The sequence below is a fragment of the Vidua macroura genome, chromosome 2 (assembly GCF_024509145.1).
Source record: "Vidua macroura isolate BioBank_ID:100142 chromosome 2, ASM2450914v1, whole genome shotgun sequence".
NCBI classification, from domain to species: domain Eukaryota; kingdom Metazoa; phylum Chordata; class Aves; order Passeriformes; family Viduidae; genus Vidua; species Vidua macroura.
Genome location: NC_071572.1, coordinates 99216554 through 99244422, shown reverse-complemented (window position 1 = coordinate 99244422; position 27869 = coordinate 99216554). Strand labels below are relative to the sequence as shown.

General features: G+C 40.1%; 1 protein-coding gene across 3 annotated transcripts in view; it reads right to left on the bottom strand.

Annotated features, from left to right (window-relative positions):
- The window catches only part of KPNA3 (karyopherin subunit alpha 3), a 45518-nt gene extending 18511 nt beyond the window's left edge, over positions 1 to 27007 (bottom strand). Inside the window, exons 1-6 of one of the 3 annotated variants that reach the window (XM_053969992.1) lie at positions 26807 to 27007; positions 9115 to 9159; positions 1079 to 1168; positions 856 to 885; positions 718 to 770; positions 538 to 633 (exon numbers count right to left, since the gene is read on the bottom strand). In XM_053969992.1, the coding sequence (XP_053825967.1) occupies positions 538 to 633; positions 718 to 770; positions 856 to 885; positions 1079 to 1168; positions 9115 to 9159; positions 26807 to 26884 (392 nt within the window). In that variant the 5' untranslated portion in view covers positions 26885 to 27007. Of the gene's footprint in view, positions 1 to 537; positions 634 to 717; positions 771 to 855; positions 886 to 1078; positions 1169 to 9114; positions 9160 to 11839; positions 11884 to 20385; positions 20401 to 26806 lie in introns of those variants that run through there. The other 2 variants (XM_053969994.1, XM_053969993.1) reach the window with 2 other exon arrangements.
- Between the last annotated feature and the right edge of the window lie 862 nt (positions 27008 to 27869).

The window sequence follows — 27869 nt, the reverse complement described above, 5'->3', positions numbered from 1 at the left end:
ATATGCTCAGTGTTCCCTATGTTCTTTACTGAAGCTCTTTGTTTTCCAATAAAGACTCAGAGAGCATATGCTCACCATGTTCTACCATCACAGAAGAGAGAGCCAGAAGGAAACACATCTTACAGTGAGAAGAAACCAGAAACTTCAGCTAATAATCTTAATGGAAAAGACAAATGTATTCTGAAAAAAAAACGTGTTCACAACCCGACAATGTTCTCTGCCTTCATGGAAATATACACAACAAGTCTGTGCAGATTTCTTAAAAAAAGCTGGTAAAAGGCTGAAATATTCAAAACCAGTGAGACATGTAGTAAGGTTTTATCCATTAGCTGGATATGCTCAAACATGCTCTAAAAAATTAAATGATATTTCAGTGGCAGAGTAAATATTCCTGGAGAATTTGTGATTTACCATCATGGAATGTGATCCACTGTGTCAGATTATATGGTGCTGGAATCCTCAGTTTTGTTTCAAATAATTATTTTCTTTCTAATGCAAATTTCCAGCAACAGTGAAGATTTTTAAAAGAATACTTACTTATCATCCCTTTCTAGGCATTTTACCAGAATTGGTAAAATTCCAGATTTTATTAAGTCATCAATAGGTGGATTTCTGTCACTGGATAGGAGTTTTCTGTGAAATGGAAAGTAAAAGTAAGTAACTTTTATAACAAAAAATGTGTATACATTATGTTTCTGTATCTTTATTTATTTTTACCTTGCAGCTTGGACAGCACTCAGTTGGATCACTGGGTTGTCACTTGTGGCATTCTAAAAAAAAAAATTAAAAACACGGTAAAAATTAAAAATGCACAGAACACACCCTTCTAGTTAAAAAAAGTTAAATGTAACATACCTGCAGTATAGCTTCTAGTGTTACATTTTGCTTGAAAAGAAAAAAAAAGTTTTAGTAATTTTGCTGATAAATTATAACCTTCTTAAACATTTAATACAAGAAAACTTATTTTAACAGTGTATCAGTTCATAAATTTACTTTCAAAGAACTGCAAGATAACAGAATATATTGTTTAGAGACATCACCAAAGTTTTAAAAATAATTCCAGAATCAAGGAACTTACTGCTTTGAAGTCAGCATCAACATCAGAATCTTCTAAGCTTTCCTCTTGAGGAACATTTCTTTTTTTCAAAAGATGCTCATCTCTTTTGTTCTGTAAAGAAATGACAAAAATAAAGCCACTTTTAATGCTTATTAGTACAGGGTGGTGATGCACAATGGACCCTTTCAACATTTAAGTATAGATAAGGTTGCCATTTTTAAAGGCATTTGTAACTGCAAATAGAATTTGCAGTATTTTAGCTGTAATAATCTGGCAGCTTGCTAATCAGACAGATCTACAACAATCCATGACATTTGAATTAATTAAAACTCACAGTCTGGGGATCAGTTTTCTAACAGGCATCCACAATACTCATAGCTCTGCATGATATTAACATTTAGCCACACAGAAATTCTTTTTCAAAATAAGATTATTTTTCAGCTAAACCTGTTTTGAAGCTCCCTGGTCACATCTATTTGCATTTTCTGTGTAAAGTAGCATGCTCCATGCACACTGGCACTTGCAGTATTTCCTACTCATGCTGTTAGCCTAATTTCTGACAAAAAACAAGACACCTTCTCGTCTTAGTTCCTTTAAGGAATTACAAAAGAATAAAATTATCTTTTCAGTGGTAAAATACCCATTTAACATTTAATTTTAACACTCCTAATTTAATGAATTTGAAGACATAAAACAGTAATTTAAAAAGAAAGAAAACAAATCATCAATTGTTTACACTTTTTTTACAAATTTAAAATTTATTAAAAGTATTACACCAAAACCATGAAATGGTCTCTTCTAAATTTTAGACTTTATATTTTGTTTGGTATGTCTGGAGGTACAAAGACAGAAGGGGCAATGGAGGATGATGCAGTACATATATATCTGAACACCTTTTTATGTTTGGTTTTGTTTTTTTTTGTAAGTTAATTAAGATTTAATTATTTAATGATGCAAAATGTTGAAAAAGAGTAAGAGCTAGCTCTAACATCTAGAAGAAATCTAGTATACTACCAAGGAAAGGCAGGCTCTTCAGTCTCCAATTATCTGATAACCACAGCACTCCTTGAAGAAATTTTATTATACCACACCTGGTTTGTAATATCTAAAAAAGCCTCTAAACAGAATGATGTGTTGAAGGGTCCCCAGTATTTTATTTTATATTATAAAAACCAGCAATTCTAGGTCCAAAATTTCTGGGACTTGCTTACCTTTCAGACATCTTAGAAATAACTTAAAACAAATTTGAAATCCTCTCTTTTATTTTTTCCGATATAACAATGCTAGAACTACAAACAAGCACAAGAATAACCCTTTAATGCAGAAAACAATCCACAGACATAGCATAGTTTAATTTTAGTCAAGTTTTAAGTACAGAAACTAGATCCTCAAAGAGTGCACAAGACCACCTAGACTGGCTCCAGAGCCGTGCAGTAATGGCTGCATATATGGAGCACATCAATACAGACAAGCACCACAGGCAGTTTGTTGGCAAGTGGATCTGGAGAGAAGGAAGATGGAAAGGAGCAGGCAGTTAAACACTGAGAAAGTAGCATCAGGCAGGAATGCATTAACTGATGGATTCACCATAAAGACCTGTAATGTATTTATCTAATTTTCCCACACCAGACACTGAGCTGAATAAGAGCCTCTCCTGTACCAGTAAGCCTTCTATACCTGCACACACAACTATCCAATCCTCCGAGAACGCCTCCTACTGTTAACCTTAACTAAAACAAGTACGAGTAACAGTCCATACTCTAAGGCCAAGATATTACACCCCCTTAAGAGAGAGAAACTTCACAGGACATAACTGACCACAGAATGATGCTGCAATTTCTGTGAGTGCAGGCAATGTGTTCAGGTCATCAGTCATATGGTGTGATGGGCTCCAGAAAAAATTAGCTCAGCCAAGGAAAGAAAGAAGGAGCAACAGTGTTCCTGTAGCTACTCGCTGTTTGCAGGTGGCTGAGTTGAAAAACAACTAACAGAACCAAAACAGCAGCCTGAGGCAGAGAAGCTATTACTAAGAAGTACTAAAAGTTTCTATTCTAATTAGCACTTCGTATAACGTCGAAGTGCTCATGAAACCTTTCAGTCCTAAACAGTGTCTCTAAGGCTATTTGAAGTATCATTGTCCCTCTGCAAAAGTGTCCAACCCCTGGACAGCTAAACTGTTCTCTCCAGTAATTTGACATGCTAATCACTCTCCTCCAGAAGGCAAAGACAATTTGCAGCCTGCCATGGCTTTAAAATGCTTGTATTTTGACATATATATCAAACTCAAAAAGGTTTTGCCTAATTCAAAGCACTGGCCTCTTCTGGAGGCTCCTGCAGTGAAAACAAAGGCAAATGAACATACCTGGATACTGCTGTCCTGTTCAAAGCCTAGCGAGAGAGCCCTTTCAAAGGCAGAGGCATCAAAGTGGAATATCTGATGAAGGGTAAAACCTTGTCACAAACAAAATTCAGCAGGTCTCCTTCTAAAGGGAAGATCCTCAACAGTGCCTGAACCATGTGTACTATGTACAGTAAGTATAGAAGTTCATGAACAGGTGCTGACTGCTGGTTATAAGTATTGCCAGCATTCTGGTAGAGGTCCTACTACAGCAGCCTACAAACAAAAGGCATTGGTAAACGTGCCAAATGAATAGATAATAGTCATGATACCAGGAGTGCACTTTCTTGTCCAGTTTTTATGACAGATGCCCATCATTTGTTTCACTGACAATGGGATGGTCAAGCTATATGAACAGTAAGTATTCAAGTCCTGCAGATCCTGGTACTTTTGTTTGTCTTCTTGGAAGATGGCCACAGGATTAAAAAATATATAGACTAATGCAAGTAAGTTTCAAATGTTCAAAAACATTATTTAACAGAAGACTCCTTGTGGGTGAAGGGAACATCCTAAAAGCTCTGTGCTGCACTGCACTTAGTACTAGGGGACATTGCCAATGGGATGCTCTAACGGAACTGTGAAAGATGCCAAATATGAATTTCTACATATTTTTTAGCACTGGACAGACAGGAAAGCTCTGTGAAGAATGCCAGCTATTGTGAGGTTTTAAGATTAAAAGGGAAAGAAATTAACAAGAAAATCTTTGCCTGCAGATAACAAATACCATTACAAAATGTTTCTTCAGGTCAGGGGAAAGTTTAGGAGCTCAGTAGCCAGTAGAAGTTCTTGAGGCACAGAAGTTAAGATAATTATGTTTGAGTCTCCTGAGGACAAAAAGCAGAACTTTCAACATTAGAAACTGGAGTTCCTAATGCTAGCTAGTATTAGATATACTCACAGATGACAACAAGCATCTCTTGCCCCTACAATTACATCCAAGGAAAGACTAAGGGTTCAAGCCAGTGATGGAGGTAGATTCAGGTTTTCTGGACATCCATTTTATGCTACCACTGATTCCAAGTCAGATTCCAAAACTCTTCTTCAGATAAAGACTTAGCTACAGATACACAGTTAGAAGACGTAGGCAACTTTCCTACATTTGAGTTCTGTTAATTTACCTTTGTGACAACAGAGAACAATCATAATGTTCCTGTTTGGTCAGTGCTCATGTGTCTCAGAAGAGGAGCAAATTGACTAAAAAGAAGTAGGCATCAGTGTATGGCCTAAGCATGGACTGCAAAGATTGAGATCTCTTTAGTCAGGGAACAGCAAGATCTCACCCAAATGGATTCAAGCAAGTCTCCAAAGAATTTCTTAGCCCCTTTCAACTAAGCCTCTAAAAGAATATATTAGGAATGTAATTTTCCTCTTAGGGTATTTTTTTTAATTAATCAATTGAGGCAGGGTAAATGCAAATTCTTTTCCAAGAATTTGTGCTACTAACACTTGATAAGGAAGCCTCCAGAAGAACATACTAATAGTGCTTCAGTGTCCCTGCCACTGTAGCCATTCTTCAAACTGGTAGATTTATGTATTAAAATATGTTCTTTACAGTGAATGAAAAGCTATATATACACACTGAACTGGAAGAGACACTTAACTGATACAAGTTTTACTATTCTGAAACTAAGAATTTTCTTTTTCTTTTGGATTTTCAGACTTACTAAGAATCAGAATTTTTTTCCCACCCTAGCAGTCCCAGCAACATGAAAGACAGATTCTTCAAGGAGTATTCTACTTTATTTAGGAGCTATCATGGACATAAGTAATCTTATTTAAGAAAGATCAGAGTAGAAAAAAGGACAGTATGCCAGGGAGAGTGGTAAAAAAAGACATATGCCCATGACTCTTTAATCCCCCACTTATTTAGCAAATAATTGCTTTGCCTTGCACCAAACTTAATTGGCAATTAGAGCTTTCATGTGCACATGTCTGTGAGCTCTCAGGGTCAGCTGAGTTTGCACAGAAAGACAAAAATAAACCTTGTGAGAGATCATGGAAGTTCTTAGGATTCCAGTTAGCGGGACAGTATCCTGTGTTTCTGCTGAAGTTAGGAGTGCTAAGGCTTCCTTTGAAGGGTGACATCTAACTCAATGACTATATCATTGACCTAGCTAAGGACTACCTTTCTTTAGGTACACAAGTGGCCCAAGTCAAACTTAATCGTCAGAGAAAGCCAAGCACCCAGAATCAAAGGATGTCTCAGAGCAATGGAGTTACAGGATTCATTTAGATATAGAACCTTAAACTGAACCCTAACCATTGCTCATCCACCATGCCCCTTCAGCTTGAGAGTAACAGACTAAGCCAATTAATTCCAGGGTCCCTGTTACTAACAGAGCAGCCTTCAGGTTTCTGGGATGCTGAAACCAAGTGATAAACACTCCAAATCAGACTTCACCAAGACATTGCACTGAAGAGCTTTGTATTCTAAATCCTGATGCAGTCTCCATCACCCGACACTGACAGTGTCAAAACTGACACTGTTACCTGTCAGGAAAGGGAGATGGCTATTGTTTAAGCTCTCTTGTTCTTGTACAAACAATATAATCAGAGACCAAGACTATCTTTCCAGAAATGTAGTAGGTCCATTCTCAAAATGCACAGAACACAAAGCCAATATGGAATCAGTAAAGGGCACCTGACCATGAGGAGTGTCATCTGACTGGCTCATGATGCCGACCCATGCCTCAACCTGGAATCTGCCAGACTACTACTACCTTTTCATGTCAGATAGCTTTGTTAATCTTTGTTAATTAAATTCCTAAACAAATAATAAGTGATTGAGAAATAAAAAACAGGGAAAAAGTAGTTTCTTCCTGAATAAGAGCTGTGGTGTGAAGATAGTGAATAGAGATAATATATTCTTGAAACACAGAATGTCTTGCAAATGGCACCTTGATGTCTGTAATTTCAAGAGAATAAACACTTCACACTGATGCATGCAGAAATTGTTTACTACCGTTCAAAGCCATGATTTTTTATTTATTCCATCTTACTAAACAGAGATGTGAGCAATTTCATCAGATTCATTCATTTAATATTTATATCCACATTGATTCAAAACACAAACCCACGACTACGTAGTGCTTCAACCGTACAGATCAAGAACACACTCGATTTGTCTCTTTTCTTCAAAGCCAGGTGTACATGCAGCATCTCGGTAGCTGGGATGAAGAGAAGTCGTCCCTTTCCTTTGAAGAGGCACCAGTGGATTACTAAGGTCATGCCAAAAATTTCTTGAATTTGGCATATTCATGCTAGAGCAGCAGTGTTAACTCTAAAGACTGAAGCAATGATATTGTAACTTATCCTTTCCACTGCTGGAACTTGATAAAACACATCCCTTAACATTTCAGTCTCAATTCTGTACCAGAAACAATGATACAGAATCTCATCTGCCACAGAGTTCCCACTGCAAACCAGTTGCCCACCAGGACAAGCTGAGTTGACACATGCTGAATTTATTATTAAAGCAGATTTTTTCTGGTCTCTGCAGTGAAGATGCTTAACCAACACTCAAGAACACCAACTCCTGCATTTAAGAGTGCTGCAGCTGCTGTTCACTCTTGATTTACAGTCTGACCTACATCCAGTGCTCAGGCTTCTCCTCTAAATGTGTAACTGATCTTTGCATGTGCAGTTTTCAGTGAGAAGTCACTGGCAGCTCATAGGCTTCCTCATTTTCACTCACATATTACTGGCACATGCTGGATTCCTTCCACACAGGATAATATCTTGCCTTAAGTGTCTGACTTGCTCCCCCCCACCACGCTTCTGTAATAAACTGGCCTTGAAATTGTGACCTGTTACAAAAAACAATTATAAGAATTTAAAATTAAAATTCTCACTTTGTACTGCAAAGTTCTCTCCAAAGATTGCACTGGAATGTTCACATTGCATCTGAATTTAACAAGATGTATAAGGATGTGCTCCATTAGTTAAGCCATCTTTTACTGGTTTGCTTTGCTTGCAGGCACACGCTGCCCAAGTGCTATGAATGACTCTTCCTAGTACAGATTTCACAGTTACACAGCATCTTTTACATGTTAGAGAAGGCCTCTAACATGTCAGCATAAACTTCCACTGCTGATCATTTTCCAGTCATTTCAGTCAAATTAGATTTCTTTGACTAATTATTATAGTCTCAGGATGAATCTTAGAAATATTTATAGTTTATATTGTAATGAGATAGAGAAGTTTTTCTGTAAGCCCTGAAAAAGCAAAGTCCCTTTTTCCAAGAGGAACAGAAGGATCCCAGGAAAATAGTAGTACAAGATTTTTTGGTTGCTCCTACACAATCAGGTGGTAAGTGCAGAAGAAATTTCTCAAAAACTAGTCAAGCTAATTTCTATCAACATAATTCCTATTTACAAAACCTTCACTTTGATTTTAGCAAGGATTTTGTCTTCTCAGTTTGCAAATAATGAAAAAGAAGACAGAATTTGGTGGGTGTACACTTCTAAGCAAGCACCACTTAAACTGTCAAGGATTCAAGTGGCAAACTGGAGAGAAGCATCAAATGGGAGACCAAAAGGAGCTTGGGCTATACTGAGAATATTCAAACCAAAGACTTATCAGGTCATTAAGGAAAATAATAGAAAAGACAGGTTATACCAAGCTGGAGAAGCCTGGAAACATACTAGGGAACAGAATGGGGAAGCCTGGAAAAACCAGATATAATTCAGAAGACAGAAGTCAATTGTAAAAAAAAAAACCTTGCAAACCTTGCATAGTTTATTCAACTATGCAAACAAAACAAACAACTACATTAGCTTTGTTGTACTCTAAGAAGTGTACAAAGCATACACAGACTGTGTGCCTGTCAACAACATACTTAGAATAAAGAGGAATACTGTATCAAGAACTGATTTTCACTTTTCCATTTAAAACTCAACTGCAGCCTGCATCCTTTCAGATCTCCACACTTCCAGGAAAACACAGGCAATTTGGATCTGAGAAGCAGCAACAAGTCAAATCTAGGAAAGAGAAGGTTCAAGAAAAGGGTGAAGAACTGAAGCTGCCTCAACAGGATAAAGGTAAAGGAGTCAGTATGAAGTCCTCAAATACACTGAAGGTACCCAAAAGCAAATAAAAGTTTACCCTTTCTCTTTAAGGTGCCAAGAAAGGCAGTTGGAAGAGTTATGAAAGATGAGGGTGTAATGAATGCTCTAGTTAGGCAGAGCAGTAAACTAGATCAACTCTTATACTCATGATCTTCCCAGCCATACTGACATTTACCCAATACAGCCAAAATCTGACCCCCAAACTAACTCCCTTTACAGCACAGAAGCAATAATTTTCAGAAAACAAGATAAATGAACAACCTCACTTTCTAAATGCTAAGACTCTCCCTTTTCCCATTCAAAGATTTCAAACATTTGAACAGCTGAGACCTCCACTGTAATAACTGGTACAGAAACCAAATATGGATTATTTCCAAGTGATACACTGGAGTAAAGCAGTATTGTTCTGTTGTACTGAGCTTCACAAATTGGAGAAGAAAAATAAATTAGAATCCACAGTTAGTATTTAACAAATTTACACCTTTTCTATGTACGTTTGGGGCTATAAAGCAAAGCTTATGGAAAAATATTTAGTTAAGACACCAGAGCACTTTTAGCAAAGTAACACAGTTGATAAACAAAAGCAGACTCACCTTCCGCAACTCAATTGTAACTTCGTTTCTGTGTCTTCTCATAGTCTGTTAAAAAAAAAAAAATATGTCAAGAAAGTAGTATTCTGTTTTGGAATCAGCTGTTTCTAGGTAAAAAAAGTGCATTCAATCTATTTATCAAAAGACATGTAAAAATGTGCATAATTTATAACTCAATCTTTCCTAGGAGGATGCACCTGTTTTTTGTGATGTTTCGTTTCAGCTGGGTTTCTTTTTTTTTGGTTGGTTTGTTCTCTTTTTTTATTTATCATACACCTTTACAGATAGCTTTGTCATAAGCCACAAGAAGTACCCCAAAGGTACAAAATATCAACTTCCCCATGGAGTTTCACTAGAATGATTCTCCAGGTGTTTTCATTGAAATGACTCTCCACAGTCTTATGTGCAGACCATAGGCAGCGGTAAATCCAGGTTAGACAATCTCACATTCCCATATAATTACATTCACAACCGAAACACATAACCTATAACAGTTCTGTGGCCAAAATCAATCATGACTGACAGAAGATGACTGAGCTCAATGCAACAAGACCAATCAGGCTTGCAGAAAAAGGAAACAAAGTACTACAGTGGTACTGAGTCTCCTTAGGATCTACAACCTAAACACTGCAAAGGAAAACCAGCACATAAGCATCTCAGCTCCTTAAAGATACTGGACACTCAGAATGCATTCCTGACAATACTGCTGCACCTCCCAGATAAGAGAGACCAGAAGACTGAAAAAGAATTTGAGCCTACTGAAGGCAATCTCCCATTCAACTCTCTCATTCAACTATCAGTGGAAAAGACATGTAACATCAGAATGCAATTCAAAGGACAACAGGACTGGATGACTGCTGGCAGTCCAGCAACATCACCCACACTAACTAAAATTAGCCTTTTAAAATACTTTCTATGTCCTATCCTTGCTACTGACCTTCACTGCCACTATCACGTTCCTTTTGAGTTAGGGCAAATAACTCCCTGAGCAAAAAAGTTACCAGTGAAGACCAGCAATATACAGTAAACACCAGCATCCCCATCAGCCATCTAAGAAAACACCAAACATGCTAAAGATGAAACACAGGTAGAAAAAATGAGCAGATTTCACACCATGAATATATATACAAGACAACTACAAGAGCTTCACTGTTCTCAGCCAGTTTGCACAGCAGTGCCATGGGCAGGGGTGTCACTCACTAGACCAGGTTGCTCAGAGCCCCATTCAGCCTGGCCTTGAACACTGCCAAGGATGGGGCATTGGCAACTTCTCTGGACAACCTGTGCCTGTACCTCACCACTCCCTCAGTAAAGAATTGCTTCCTGAAATCTAATCTAAACCTACTCTTTTTCAGTTTAAAAACATTGTCCCTTGTCCTCTCACTATCTGCCCCTATAAACACCCTCTCTCCCTCCTTTTTGTAAGCTTCCTTAAGGTACCGGAAGGCTGCAATGAGGTCTCCCTGAAGCCGTCTCATCTCCATTATGAAATTCATTACATTGGGTTAACTTGAGAGTTAGGAAGGCTTGTCTTCCTGCCCACTGCTTGATTAACCAGCTCACTCATGTAAACACGGACAAAATTCTCCTTTTACATCTATAGGGTTGAACTCTACTACTTTAAACAAAGTAAGTCCTCATTACTGTAAGAGGACACCAGCACTACAGCATCCACCAGAACTTCATGTTATTTCCCCCCCCCCCATCATTTTGGTAAATCATTTGTACTTGTGACCATCTGAGCCTGCTGCAACAGCTCAGTATGATAGGGACTGGATAGCTGGGGAATGGGAGGGTATCGGATGGGTTCATTTGTTTGAACAAATGAAGAACCCAAGAAGTCATCATATGCAACTAGCAAGAACCGTCATACAAATTTCTTGTTCTATTAGAACTTTATATTTGAATAATCTTAATAACTGTGTCAAATTTAAGGACACCATAAAGTCTGAAGTTTTTCAACACTTCCTTCCCTATGACAGCTGCCTTCCAGTACTAAAGTGGGATACAAGAGAGCTGGAAAGGGACTTTTTACCAGAGTATGGAGTCATAGGACAAGGGGGAATGGCTTTCAACTGAAAGAGGGCAGGTTTAGACTAGAGATTAGGAGAAATTCTTTCCTATGAGGGGGTAAGGCACTGGCACAGGCTTCCCAGGAAAGTTGTGCATGTTCCAACCCTGGAATTGTTTAAGACCAAGCTGAATGAGGCTTTGAACAACCTGGTCTTGTGGAAGGTATCCTTGCCCATGGCGGGAGGGCTGGAACTGGATCTCCAAGGCTCCTTTCCACTCACATCATTCTATGATTCTGTAACTCTGCATTTCAGTAAAAAAATGTAACAAAACAATGCTGTAAAGTCTTCTTTTCTTGATCATTCTGTGTTCTAGACACCAAAACTCTTTACTGAACTTTTCACTAGCAACACCATCCCACCTTCTCCAAAATCTCATATTTTATTCCTACTTATCTTAGATTTTGAGGTGTACCCTATCATAATCAGTCAACTTGAGTGTCCACTAGAATTTTCCTCTCCAAAATCCAATACTGTACGTGCTAAAATTGAAGTCTCAGTGATTTAACTGATGCAAGGCAAAATTTACTTTTAGATTTGCTCCCTATTGGCAATTTACTCATTTATCTATGCAAGAATACTCTAGAACACTTATACTGAAAAATCAGACTAAATCTGAAGTTGTTTAGAAGACAATGATAATATTTATCACCTACCACTCTTCTGGAAGCAGGGCAGATTTAAGGAACACTATATGCTGTGCTCAACAGTTCAGCAGCTTGATATTCCTGGTTTGGAAAAAACCCAAATACAGAGAAGTCCCAGGCAAGACATTACTACTCATTTAATCAATTTACTCTAAAACCTCTAACAATACTTTGACTAAAGATAGTTATTCAGAGTTAGCCATTCATAAAGTCTCTACTGGGAGGACTCCAATCTTCTCTCTGAGGGCAAATAATTTGCTCAGATTTTCCATTAGGGTTTTATCTTTGTTTCATACTTCCATTACTTCAGCCATCTGATCGTACCCTATTACAAATCTGTCTCAATATTTTTTTACTCTTTTTCTTGCTTTTTATCAAGCTGATCTTCAAAATATTTCACTATTCCATTACGGTTTTCACATTTAGTGTACAAAAATCTCCCATCTTTTCCTCATTTAGAGAGCTACCACTCTTTAGAAATATTCATAAAAAAGGTTATCACCTCTGCAGACATTTTTGCTGTCCAGTACCACAGATTTTTTGAGCTCTAATACTCTTTAGGCAATCTCCATATTACCTGGGTTTTATCCTTTTAACTGTTCTTTTGTATTTCATTTTAAACTTAGTACAAGTGTTTTCTCTTTTAAAGCAGCTCTGGTACATTTTATTTTTACCATCCTCCTTTAAAAGACAGTACAGGTTGATAACTGGGATATCAGTTTTAACTCCATGGAACCAATGACTGTTAGTGAACAGTTTAGTGCCCCCCCACTAAACTAAGGGCTCCCAGTCTTACAGAGCCTCCTACTGGCACAGCAGTTTTTAAAAAAATCAGTTTGTCAGGGTCATCAGGATCACCAAGAATCAGTGATACAATGTTGGGGGCAGAGACTTGCTAGGAGCACATGAAGTTCCCAAGGAGCCTGTGGTGCATTCTGGCAGCCAAACTTGGTTGCCATGGCTGGATCATGATCAGTGCTCCTTGCTTGAAGTCTGCTGACACTATTTCTAACCCAACACTTTGTGTCCCTGCCACATGAGATGACCACTGCATATCAATGTGTTTAATTCATACTTGTCAATTGTGGCAATTACAGACTGTACATGAAAAACACATGAATGCACTTTACATTGGCTTGACCACCTAATTTTATTCATGCTTCTTACTGAGGATTTCTCCAGACTGCTGCCCAGCTTGATTTTCTCCTCTTTACCATTGGAGCTGATACCCTAGTGACAGACTGCTCTATTGTAACACTCTGAATGTCCATAATTTAGTCATCCTCGCCTTGAAAGACCTAAAGCATATTTCAACTTCATCCAATTACAAGAAATGCAGGTATACATATAGCACCATATTCTGCATACTCTTGCTAGACTTTTGGAAGCATTATTTTAAAACTTGCAGACCAAAAGGCACAATTTCCAATCTTACGTGGTAGGGTGAGGTGGGGAGAGTGGGACAGGATATGACAGGAAGATTGACAAAGCCCAGATTTTACTCCCCAAAAAAACAGACCTAAATGATTCAGATGATTTTCTGTCCTGATTTGCCATTTCTTTGAAGTACTTAAAGCTTGTGTTTCAGATGAACCATTTTAGAAATACAGCAGGTCATCAGCACCTTCCTACAGCCTCAGAAGAGACACATATATAATGCAACAGGGTATAAAAGAAACAGTCCTAAGTACAACTGCTAGCTTCCCTTCAAGGAACCATTACCACTGTAAGCAGAATAACACTTTTACAACACCTGCAAGACCCAGCATGTAGGGAACTGATAGGTATTTACGATGGATTTATAATCCAGTAGAAAAGCTAAACATTTTCCCCAGCTAACACAGGTCAGTTAAGACAAAGAGAAGAGACAAAATTATTCTGCAACTTAACCTAGGATTCATTCCCAGGTTCCAGGCTGGGAGGACATCTGCTGAAGTCTATAGATACCAGCTAAAGCCTAGCAAGAGGTTACCAATGGATCTAATACAGGGTTTGACATCCACAGCTTCTGACTATGATCACATCTCCCCATAACGTGCTCCAACAAGTGACTTCATGGAACACTGCAACAGCACATCTCAACACTAACCCCCAAGCCAAGGCTGAACTGTTTCACTGGATAAACAAAAACAGTCTCCAAATCTCAGACAGGGAAAACACAGCACAGGCAAAATCCTACAAATCACAAAACGATGACAGCTGCAGCATCTGAACCATGAGGACACTCCTAAACACAAGGTATTAATGTACTGTGCACTAAGTGCAAACAGTAAAAATGAGTAACTGCCAGTCAGCATTAAGAAATAAGAACACAACACTTATCAAGCTATGCTACAACATTACATCTTAATTGTTATACATGACTCAAGGCAGACTTAAGTTCATAAGGCTTTTGTAACATGAGATTTCTTCTCCCCAGTTCACCACATGTAAGGAACAATTATTTACCACTATGTTTGACAGGCTGATATGACCACAGTAATGCACCAAGTATTTTAAGTTTTGTTACAAGTCAAAAGTAGATGTTGAGCAGTATTTCTAATTTCAAGTTCCTCAGCATTTTGTTATTTTATAAAATAAAGCATGAAAACCCCCAAAAGATCTGCTACATGTTGTTGGATAAATTAGTGTTTCGCTTCTATCCTGAATTTCTGAATATTCTTCCAAAGTCAGACACAAACAGTTACCTATGAATAATCACTCCTTATCACCTTCCACTTGAAGGAAAAATAATTCCTAGTTCCCTCAAATCTGAAATTAATTTCATATGCCAAAGAAGAAAATCACTGCACACATTAGGGTTGCTGTGTTAAGGGCTGGAAAGGAACTTTGTTTCACTGTGATACAAAACACAAAAATGCTAAGCTGACAAAAGACAAGAGATTTAAGAGACACTAAACCTTAGAGAAAAGAAAAAGGAAAAGACTGCCGTGGTCCGTGTAAAACTGCCTTTGACACACTCAGTGGGCAGAAGGAACACAGAATACAGCTGTCCACATCAGATCAGTGTTTCAGATCTCTCAACAAGTGTGGCATCTCTCTCAACAAGATGACAAGAAACTCAAAAGTTCAGGTTCAGCCACCTGAGGCAAAGGGAAATGTCTTCCTTATTTTTCAGTTGATACTTCTTTTATGACAGAACACAAAACTGCATCAAACTCTTGATATCAAAAATCAATGGCCTCTGGAATTCTGAATTATCAGCATAAGCCATACCACCAGCAATTCAAAGAATTACTTCTCAGTGACCAAATATTTGGAAACCTTTCACCGAACCACACGTGCCACACAAGTAACATTTGTGAAACTGCATATGAGGGTGCACAGGATGTATATGCTCATTATGTGTCGAAGAGCCAATTCCACTCCTGTCCCACTGCCACTTGGTGCCTTACCACGAGCCATGCAGACCTTTCTAGAAAAGGAGGATTGCTTTCAAGTGTTGAGTAACATTGAGGTTCTATGGCGGTAGAGTCTAACAAGCTTTTCTAGCCCTTGCTTAACATAAAAAATATATAACAGCATAATACATTAAACTACATGAAAAGGCAACCCATATAGTTTCTGTAGTAAAAAAAAACAAAATTCAAGGAACCCCAAAACAAGTCAGCTGTACTTGTACATGAGAACAAGATAACAATTTTCAAAATCCTCTGTAGTAAAGTGTTGTACCAGGAAGGGGAGTGGGAGGAGGGCCAAATCCCCAAACCCTACTATAGTTATACAGGGCTGCAGGAAAAAAAATCAAGCTAATCCAAAAGGATAAAAATCACACCTTAGACAAAGCAGTCAGAATAGTCATCTACATCATATCTAAAAATCAATCTTAATTGATTATAAACACTTTGAAGTTCCTTAAGTATATAACTTTTGGAGTCACAGAATTCTGGACACTTGGTAAGATTACTTCATCTCCAGTTTCAGTACAAATCAGCAACCCAAAACTATTTAAATATATGGGTGATACAACTAGTCAGAAGGTCAGGTCATTACATTGCATTTTGTATGCTGGGATACAGAATCTTTAAACAAAATTAAAAATTAAGTTTCATGTACAGGGTGCTTAATAATGTAGATTTGCTGCACAGAAAAAATAATCAAATGCTGCAGCAGTAAGTGGTATGAATTTTAATAATTTTAACTACTTTTAGCTATACCAGTTGTGTCAGAAGGAAGATTAAAGCATAACCAGCATTTAACAACTAAAAATCTATCCACCATTGCAACAACATAGGGAGTTCAGTGTGGTGCTCATTCTGAGCATCCACCTCATTAAGTGGGATACCTCAGCAGTGTCAACTTTTAATCAACACATTTAGACCACTTCCATTACAACTTGAGCAAGCAAGTGCACAATCAGAAATGAAGAGGCAGGAAACAGATGTTTTCATCCAGGCAGCACATCAATACTGCCAGCTGCCCCACAACCAGCTAGCTGCCTACCCCCACTCTTCTGCAGGCCAGCTAGCAATATCAGCCTCGAGCTAGCCCACAGAAGTGGGAAAGCCAGCATCATCTTGACAAGACTGATGCCGTAAGTTTCAGCTTTCATATTTTTCACATTCTGAACTGCATTAGTACATAACTCCGAACTTCATATAAAGTGTTAGCAAGCTCTCTTCACAGTTTAGTTAGACAAAACAATCCTTTTCCAGCCTGAGAACCAAGGACAATATTGCAGCTTCAGGCCCAAAAAGTGTAAACAACAGCGAATTGAGGAGAGCAATCTGGGAGGATGGGACTTCATAACCTGAAGCTGTAATTGGACAATTAACCCCAATATGTAATTGGATGAAAACTTATAAACGTGTGAAAACTCTTTTCACACTTTTATAAGTTTTGGTCCAAGTACATATTGGACCTGTCATCCATCTTGGGTGGAGCCACAGCCGGGCTCTTGCACTGCCCAAGGTGTATCCTTTGAAGGCCTTTCAATAAATACCTACTTTATTCCTTTAACACTGTCTAGCCTTTCTTCTAGGTAGCCTCTCAAGGCATCAAGACAAACACAACAGCCCAATGTCAGCTTTGGCTATCCCACTGTGGATACACAAGTTATGTTTCTGGGAACTTTAGTATGATGTTCATTTAATGCCTTTGAAAAATCAGCTATTAAATGGAGAGAACAAATTCACTGACCAATTCTAAGTTCTCTGAATCTACAAACAACATTAAATTCTTTATGCTTTTGTCTCTCAACATCACAGAAACAGGTCTCAAAAAATCAGAAGTTACATGCTTAGAGGAAAGAGCTACCCTGAACACATAGCTGGGTTAGTAAAGCAGCTTGATTAAACATACAGGGAGCCCAACTAGCTCAGCATTTGCAAGTCAATTCTAGACTACTTCCACCTGCCCAACTGAAAAATCTGGCCCAGTTCCAACAGTTGGATTGGATTTAACTAATGCCTTCCCTCTTGCATACAAGAATATCCTGGAGTACAATTTTTATACTTCACAACACAGGTGCGGGTGCAAGACAGTAAAAGGTGATGTTTGTATAGATGAAGTAAACACTGATCTTTCCTAGAAATTGCTTTACTGGCCTTTTTCCCCTATTCCTTCCCTGACACCTCTTCAAAAGTATGAAGTATTGCAATTCTGCACATGAAAGTGCAGAAGCCTCAGGAGCCAGGCTGGTTTGGGGCAGAAAAAAACCTCATCAAAATGCTTGTATACAAGCATTTATTGTGTTTTATTGTTATGAGCTTTCTTTTATAGGTAGTTCAAAACTCCCTGGTATAGACAGCTCGTTGGTCTCATCTTTATGCCCCCCAGCTCCTGGACTAGTGATATGCTTGCAGCTTAGAAAGGATGGTGATTGGGTGGAGCCCCTGTGTCAACCCAGAGGCCAGTTTATGGAACTGGGCTGGGTTTCTTATTTATAAGTGGATTAATGCCCAGAACAAGCCAGCTTGTACTGTGATATAATGTGGCAACAGATTAAGACTTCTTGACACTTTAAATAGGTACAAGGATTTGAGATTTGGTACTTTTATGTTACAGGAATATGCTTTTGCCAGTACACAAACTTCTAAAAAGGTAATTAGTTATTTCGCTTTATTGCATGAGCAGTATAGTAAATTCTTTAGAGCTTCCTGGAAAGAGAAGATTAACCTGTCCTTGAGGGAGAACAAATGAAATACCTACACAACTCCTTGGTCTTGCCTAAGACATTACACCCCTTCTATCCTCTCCCAAAGTTTCTAGGCAAGAATCCCTCCCATCCCTTTTGAGCAGGGAAAGCAGCAGACCTGTCTAGTCAAGCAGAAAAACCTGACTGCCTGCACAAAAGACAAGGAAGCCCTTTTCCCTTCCACAGTCCAGAAGACTAGAAGAGTCTGAAGAAGAGTCTAAAAGACCAACAATTTTTTTACTAATAGATGTTACCAGAAACCAAACCTACCACCTAATGCCACATTTCACAGACAAAATACCATATTCACCTGTGTAGAGGACATCAAAGCAGCAAAGCAAAATTAGGACCTTTCATGGTAACTAGGTGCAAACAACTGACTAAAATTTTGATCTTTAGATCAACATGAAGATTTAAATACTTTCAAATGTAAAAACTTATATGAAATTGTAGATAACCACTTTCAAGAAATTCATTATAAAATTAAGTTTGGTCAGAAAGGCTTCACAGATTTCTGGGGCAAACACCAGAAGACCAGAGATTCTTAAACATGCCAAATATTTACACTAGTTTCCCTTAGAAAGAAAAAAAAAAAAATCATACAAGGCTAAATACTAGCCAGGTACCTTCTTGTGCAATCTGTGTTTGAAGAAAGACACTCCCTTTTCTTAAAGGAAAAAAGTCTTCAACTGTAATACCAAAGTACCTCAGATGATCATTCTGTGAATGCAATGATATATTTATAAACACCTTCCTGTGAAGTGGGGAAAAAAGCTTTGTAATTCCATCTATAAAATGGGAAAATAATTGCAATTTGCATACATTCACAGGGTGCCATGAAAAAAAAACCAATAAATCAAGTCCCTAGAGAGCTAGGCTATATTCAACTACAGCAGACTTTTTTGGTATAATATTACATGGCTCAAATGAAATCAGATTTTCTTTGCTGTTTTTTGAAAGATATAATCAAAAGGCAAAAAAATATTAAACATGTGCTAGGTGCCTAATTAAATCTATGAAGAGATCATTCTGCTCAAGATGCAAGAGAAAACAACAAACCCAGCTGACAACGCAGGAAGAAGATAGAGCATTAGGAATTAGAAAATACACTCTGGCAACATCCCACAATCTTATGAACCTTGTCAGCTGCCCTTTGGATTTAATCATTTCAGTACCTGAATTCTAGATGCTTCTACCTCACTTTTTAATGTGACAGAAACATAGAATCAATGTGTTTACATTACTTGAACATTTTGGGTATCATACTGCTCCCCTTGAGGATTCCTTCAGTTTCTTAAAATTCCAATTTATACATCCTTCCATTAAAAAAAAAAGGTGCTGTCACATTGATTGCACATGTCAGTGCTCCTTTAATGCCTCTTCTTGTCTGGAAGGTTGCTCCTCAGTGCTGTTTGATGAGTGCTATGAACACTACAGATTCTTCTTGCACACTTGGCAAACAGTGGTTAACAGGATCCTGATGAATCGCAGCAGGGCTCCCTCCTGAAGTGGAAAGCCTTCTGTATCTGGCTGAAAGTCAGATTTTTATTGCAGAGAAATCACTACCACTGACTTTGCACCTAACATTCATTACATGTGCACAAAAAGAAGTGAGAGGCCTTGATGCCAAAAAGCTGCATACAAAGAGTATTTGCTGGTTAGGGTGACTTCAGTTACCTCAGCAAGACACAACATCTCTCCGCAGAATTTCATCAGCCTTCTGACTTACATTGTAGCTGATTAAGAAGAGGCAAGGACTGGCACTCCAAGAACTGCAAACCTGAAATCTGACACTGTACCTGGTCAGGAATCCCCTACTGCATGTCTGAAAACCTGGGCACAAGCCACGCTAGTACCCTGTGTGACTGACCACCTTCTCCTTGTACAGGTGAGCTCTATGTCCCACACCAGCAAGTTTGCAGTGAGGCTTAAACACTCAATAAAACACATCTCCATTACGCTTACAAGTCTTGAAAGGAAGCTGTTTCTCCAAACTGATTTTGAGAATCACTTACTCTACCACCACCTCCAAAGTCCACCTGTTACTGAATTGGACAAAAACAAAGGTTAAAAATGCTCAAGAAGAGGTCCTCAGCTGATGAGACATGACAGAGTATGAGGGAAATGAGTAATTCAGTAACAGGTGTTTGAATGAAGAAGATACAAATTTGTCTCCTGTTCTGCAGACACTAGTACATGATATATTCCTATTTTGTACTTGCTGTACTTTTCAAATACACACAAAATCAAGTTCAAAGCTGACTGCAACATTTGCTTAGCCTGAGAAAGGAGACAAGTGTCAGGTGACCCAGAGGAACCTCCCCAGCAGATTTAATGGTGTTAATCTGATTGTGAAGGGATAACAATCCAACAGTTAAATACCACTAGACAAGATATACCTTCTCCCCTTCACACTGACCTCTTTGAGCCACCACTGGTCTTCTCCAGATGTGAAGGGCTGGCTCAGGAAGCTAAGGGAGCAGAAAATTAAAGAAATATGAAGAGCTTTGCAACTAGTTCACTCCAAGGCACAGATAGTTCTGATGCAGGACTAACTTTTTGGAAGATACCAGTGCTTTTGAATACCCACATCAAATTTTGTGAAATGGAATACAAAGCTCAGTTTCTGCTATTATATTAGTAAGCAGGAATGTCAATTCAGTATCAGAGTTTCCCACAGCAGGTATTTTGGAAACAACTGACAGACTCCATTATTGGAAAAGATACAGGTTTTGGACTTCTTTTTCAAATTAGGTCAGTTGATAATTTGTCTTTACTACTTGATGACACAACCCATTATCTACTAGGTTCATTACCTCCTCTAGCCTGTTATAAATTAGATGCCTCATTCCACTTCTAATCCCACAACAAACACAAATCTGATCGGTTACTTGTAGCTGCTGCATCTTCTTAATTGCTGTTTTTCCATATAATGCAGTTTTAAAGGACAAAACATTCTGCTTAGATATGTGCTGGAACTATACAATTATAAAAGCCTCAAAAAACTTATGTAAAAAATAATTAAAGGGCCCTTTAAAACTAGTCTGACTGTTACACTGCTACCAGCTGTGACCAGACTTCAATATTTTACAAATTAAAAATCAATCCTTTCATAACTGAAGCTTTAGAGATACCAGTGCCACTGCTATAGTGTTAGAAATACACAAGAATGAAGAAAAACAAATTCTGTAATTACAGGAAGATTACCAGAGGCTTGGTATATCACAACAGCAAACAGCAATAATTGGGCCTCGATACAGCAAGCACAGATCCCAATCAGCTTATGAAGATTATGTTCATCACAAGATACCATCTCCAAACTGCATTTTCCACAGGTATTTTGGTAATAAACATTGATTTCCCAATATATCTGTGTATGTAAATATTTTAAAATGTAATGCATTCAAGTGATTTTGAACCTCACAGAAAACACTACACTACATCTAAATGGACTTATTAGGTGCTTGCTTTCTGCCAAGAGTCACGAACATTTCACAGTGTTGAACTATTTACTTGCAGACTAAAGCTTGAAAAATTCTGCATCAATAGCAACCAAAGAGGCTTCTCACATCTGTACCTTACTTCCTACCTATGTAATTCTTTCCAAGGTACAAACATGTACACTTTTATTCTCCCAAGAGTATATATACTGGGTTTAAAGGGTAATAAAGAAGCAGCTGGAGTTAAAAAAAAAAAAAACTCTGCATGAGAGCACTGGATCTTGTATTACATCTAGTTCCCAACAGGAAGTTACCTGCCACTTGTGTTTTCACTTTACCTACTGAAACTCAACAAGTCAGTGAACCTTATAGCAGGTCCATAGTACCTTAAACCCACTAAAACCAGCTGTTAAATCCCTACTCCCTTCTGGTATCCTTTCCTGTGCCAAAGTGAAATGCAGAGAGCTGACTAACCTGTACTGTGAAATTTTGAAAGAAACTGCATTGGTACAAAGTTGCTAGGAGTAACAGGATTTCTGGGACTGCTACAACACTTATTTGTTTCGTGAAGCCTTGGAGGGGAATATGGGGAGACAGCAAAAACTCCGCTTAGTGCACAGAACAGCACCCAGAACTGAGCTGGCAGCAGTCATGTCCAGTCATTCGCTAACACTGTGCAGATATGGAACCCCCATTGCAAAAAGCCTTTGACACTTGACAGGAACACAGCTTTAAGCCAGCCTTTTTCCAGATGCCCAGAGACTGCACAGATTTGGCCTCCCCAGAACAATGTTCCTCTGCTTACAAAAAATTGATGGCAGCATGATAGAAAAATGGGACTGAATTCAAGCATCCTCAAAAACTAGATCCTCACTGTTAGCAACACAGGAGCAGTAAATACACTGAATCTGCCAGAGCTGATGACTGAGATCTGGGCTAAACCTGCTTTCTTTCTCTCTCATTTGGGGTGAGAATGCTGAAGGTACAGAATAAAAATGTATCTGTCAAAGTTCCTGATCCCAAAGGTGATACAGACTTAAAGATCACACAACTGCCTGTAAGTGGGAAAAAGACATCAGTGACCAGGAGCTCAGAAACTAAAAATCAAACGGAGCAGGAGTATGGTGAAAGATGACAGAGTGGCTGTATTTCCTTTTGGTAAATGGCCCTCAACAAATCACAGAACGATAACCCCCCAGCCTAACCAACAGAAGATCAAGGACTTGTCTTCTTTTGACTTATGACTAGGAGTATGACAAGTATACAAAAAGGAAATTTTAACCCCAGTCACTGAAGTGTTTTTACATAAAGTTATTCAGTTTATAACACACTAATTCCTTTCTAGGTTTTGGGTTTCTTTCTCTCATTGGTTGATTTTCTTTTAAATGAGTGCATATAGAGTTTTAATTTAGTATGTGCTTCGCTAATTTCATGACCACACAGTCTCATTATATCACACACAAAAAACACCAACAAGTCATGCAGACATCCCTACAAATTATAACACCTCTGCTTATCAAGACTTTTCCCTCAGTTTTAGTCAGGGATGCTGACTAATCCTGACAGAAAGAAACGGGCTGATTGTTTGATCCATCACCTTAAACATCAGAACTGTGAGTCAACAAATGGGTGCCTGCTACTGTAATAAAGAATAAGCAACATTTCTAATCCAAAACACTGAAGGAGTAAATAATGCTAGGAAGGATGTTACTAACCAAAGAATGAAGCTGAAGAACTGCAAAAATCAGAAGGTTCAAATTAGGTTTTCTAAAATCTAAGCTAGCTTAGACATCAATACAAACAAATAAACACAGTTACAATGAGTGTCACAACTTAAGTGATTGCAACTGTTTAATTTTGTCCTGTGAAGCCTCAACTGTACTGCAACAATTAGTGCTGGATATTTAGGGAAAAAAAACATCACTGAGACTTAAGACTCATGTCCATAATTAACACAGGAAAGCCTTCTCATTTTATGTGTAACAATTCAAAAACCTCTTTCACATCTCAGGAGAACACAGAATTCAGAAGGCTGTGAGGAGAGAGCTGGCAGTTGCTTGTCCAGATGAAGCCATGAGTGTCTTGGCTCCTTATTGATCAGCTCTGAAGGTTGAGGTTAACTTTGTCTGCTGCTAATCACATTATTACCTATAAAAATAGAAAAATCTCACTAATTAAAGAAAGAACAGAAACTCACATTAAGTGAAGAACACTTACTTTGTGGCATTTGATACTGCCCTTTTGAGGGCTAAGTATTTTTTTGAATATAAGTACCCCAAAATCAAAATTCCAGTTCAGTATCAACAACTTTACCTCCCTAAAAGAGGAAGACAACAAAGAGGTATGGAACTTCCATCCAAACTTGAAACTAGAAAAAGGAGAATGAACCTGTACAGGTCAAAGATTCAGAACCTTTGATTTCTGCTGAACAGATCTGTTCCTCTGCTCTTAGAAAATCACAATGAGAAGCTGTATGGGATCCATAGCAAAATCCAAAAGTACTTACTCATCTTTTGTTTCACTTAAAGTTGCATTAAGAAAAAGCAAAGACAATTATATGTCCCAGCAAACCCAGTAATAAAATATGAGTTAAGTACAAATTAAAGGAGTAAGTATTTTGGTCTGCCAGAAGAGTCTGTACCCAGAGGGGATCAATAGTAATTCTTAAGTATTTAATAGCAGTCAAAGGAAGATTACTAAAGAATGTGTTCAAGCCTGATGTCTTCAAAGGCAATGACTGTTTCCAGGCAGAAGGTGACTCAATTGCCACTGTTTTCAAACTGAAGCTGAGACTGTACAGCTTTGAATATTTTAAATTTTCCAGAGGATATAATCTAGATATCAGATCATGATTTATTATGTCATCATGCTAAATACTTCATTTCTCTTTGGTTGAATTTGACAAAATGAGAAGATGCAGATCAATGCCAATGAAAGCACTGATGCCTCCTGATGTCCAAAGCTGAGTACAGAAAACTGGAGGCAGGATCTCTATGTCAAACTCTTTATTGCAGTACAGGGAGCAAAGCAAGTGTATTTAATTGCTGACAGTCAGGAATTAGGTATATTCGATTAAGAAAACAAATACTTTGTGTAGAGCCAATAACTTTCACTACATAGAGACAATCTGCAAAATCAGCAGGTCAGTCTGTGTACCAGTTCCTCAAGAGAGGCACAGTAATTAATGGCAATTATATCGCTCTGCTGTGCTCATTCATTCTCCACTCTAAACTTAATTTATATTGTTTTACTTTTAGAGGCTTAAGTTACATAAAGTTTACTCCAGAAGGGTACTTCAACACAAACTTTTAAATACCCAGATCAGAAAAGAGTCAAAAAGGAGGTTTAGTAGAAAATCTCAGACATTTAATACAAATTAAGCTGTTTTGAAAGACACTGAAACATTTCCAATCTTTAATAGTCCTTTAAATGAACCTAAATTTCATTTTAGCATATCTCCATGGCTATACAACTTTAAAATACCTCTGCATTTTATCTACTTGTTAGTGCAAAAGAAATATGTTACCTAGATTTTAACCCTTTTCAAAAGCAGATATGACAGCTTTAACTACGTTACCATTATTGGAGCTCTGCATCAGTCTTAGGCTCAGCCACAGAAAGGAAATCAGTCAGCACACTGGAAGACAACTCCAGGGATATACTTCTCTGTAAGAGCAAATACACTACTCCAAAATAATTACTCCTCTTCAGGGGGAAACGAGAGCTAAGCTACCTTAGCTGGTCTGGCAGAAGTAACCTCAGCAAAGCTTAGGCCGTCCATTCCCTCCTTCCTCCCCTTGCAGGCAGATATTCAATTCCCCTCGTCTTGAGCATGCTATAATATAAGCAAGCGTGGATGACAGATCAGCTCACACTAGGCATGAACATACCTAACCTTTCCCTGTTTAGAGCTTTGATGGATTCAGGCCAGTTACTGAGAAAGCAGCAACAAAGCCAGTAACCAATACGGAGAGATGAGACAAGGACAAAATGAATGAGGAGCAGCAGGAAGAGCCTCACTGGATGAGAAAAGGAAAAAGAAATGCACCACGCCCCCTCCTTACCCTGAGAAGCTACTGCTAAACAGAAGGATGGGTAATTTTTAGTTACTTTCTAACATTTACTAATGTTAGCCCTAAGTGTTGAAGTTACCATACTCTTTACATGCAAGATTTTCTGTGAGAAAGATTCACTGATGCAGACTTAAATAAAAATTAAAGATTACTTTACACTGTGAATGTCATCTTAAAGACACTGCTGCTGCTAAGCCTGACCTGCATAAAATTGTCTCCACCCAAACAATAGCAGCAGAAGTGTGAATTCTGCTAAAATACAGAATGTGCTTTCAGAGCACTAAAATTCCAGTCTACTGATTATAAAAGTTAAGTGATAAAATAAACAGAACCATGGAAAACACCCTCAGGTGAAGTCAAAGTAGTCAAAGTAGTCTGACACATATTTAGGTTTTCACTCTAACGAATCCTAAGCCGATTTTAATTCTAGCCTGATTTCAGAGCTCCCTCCCCCCTCCTTTCCTATTACAGAAACTTAAATACGAGATTTGGGATTTCCTCTTTCAGTTGCGAGTAGAACTGAAGATGTGTCCGATAATGACACGCAGATATGAAGACCTCTGGAACATCTCTAGGGAATAAGCTTCCAATAACCCTTAAACTCTCAAATTCAGGGGATTAAGCTACTACCCCATTAGCCTTACCGAGCACCGCACTCCTTCTCCATTTAGACGCAGACGCCCAACAAACCATTGCTGATATGCCTACCAGCATTTGAAAATAAAATATAAAAACTGAAAAGAAAAAAGGGGCTGATACACGGTAGGACAAGAAACAAAACGGGCCAGCACAGCACACTGTAACCAGGCTCACCAGAGCGTGGGAGCGGTCCCCGGCACCAGCAAAGGCCTCCGTGCGCGGCAGTGGCACCGCGGGGCGAGGGCAGGGCAGCCCCGAGCTCCGGCGGAAGGGCCGCCACCGCCCCGGGGGGCGGCACAAAAGGCGGCCGGCACCATTGTCCGAGGCCCCATCCTAGCCCCGGGCAGGGGGAAGGCGGCAAGACGGGGAGGCCGCCGGGATGGGAGCGGGGAGCGCCGCGGGAAGAGAAGGTGCCGCATCCCGCCGGCCCTGCCCGGGGCCCGGCGAGCCGGGCAGGCGGCGGAGGGGCCCGCGGGCGGCCCGGCCGCGCCAACCCTTCCCCCCGCCGCCGCCTCCGCCCCCCGCCGGCCGCGCCCGCCCGCATGACGGCGAAGGAAAAAAAAACCCTCAGGCGTTCCCCCCGCCGCCTCCTCCCGCCGCGAGCGCGGCCCGGCCCGGCCCGGCCCCTCCTCTGGCGGCCGCCGGCGGAGGCCGAGCCCGGCCGGGGCCCCGCCGGCCCCACACGCACCTCCGCGTCGCGGCCCTTGTTCTTGAAGCTCTTGATGCGGTGGCTCTCCAGGCCGGTGGCGGCGGCGTTCTCGGCCATGGCGGCTCCCGGCGGCTCCTGCGAGGCGGCTCCGGCGGCTCCCGGCGGCGGCTCGCGCGAGGGGCGGAGGGAAGCGGGACGCGCTCCGTGACGAGCGCGAAGGGGGGAAAACGGGCGGGGAGGGGGAAGAGGGGGGGGGGGGGCCGCTGGCGCGCGCGCGCGCCGTTGCTGAGTGACTGGGAGAGGGGTGGGGGGGCGGAGAACGGGCGGCGCGAGCGCACGTGACGCGAAGGGCGGGCGGACGCCGTCCAATCGCGGCGCGGGCTCGCGGCTCCGGGCCCGCCCGCTCGCCGCGCCGGTCCCGCCCCCGCCCCGCGTGGCATTCTGGGGTATGTAGTTCCAGCGGGCCGCGGCTCTGCACGTGCAGCGGCGGCCCGGCCGCGGGGCTCCCGCTCGACGCCGGGCGCTCTGGGGCTCCGGGAGAGCCGAGGGCCTAACGATACTGTGCATACAGAATCGCGGAACAGGTCAGGTTGGAAGGCACTACAGTGGGACATCTGGTCCGATCTCCCTGCTAAAACAGGGCGAGCCCTGTTTGGACGCAGGATCGTGTCCAAATGGTTCTTGGTATCTCCAGTAAAGGAGACTCCACAGTCTTCTCTCCGGGCAAACTGTTCCAGTGTGTGGTCACTCACACGGTAAAGAAGTTTTTTCTCATGTTCAGGTGGAACTTACTGTGCATCAGTTTCTGCCCATTTCCTCTTTTCCTATTGCTCAGCACCACCAAGCAGAGCCTGGCTCCATCCTCTTGGCACCCTCTCTTCACTTACTCATAGACATTGATGAGATCTCTCAGTCATCTCTTCTCAAGGCTGCACAGGGCCAGCTCCCTCAGCCTTTCCACACAAGAGAGATGCTCCAATCCCTTACTCATCTCCGTAGCTCTCCACTGGACCTGCTCCAGGAGCTCCGTGTCTCTCTTGTGCTGAGGAGCCCAGAACTGGACACAGCACTCCAGATGTGGCCTCAGCAGGGCTGAGTAGAT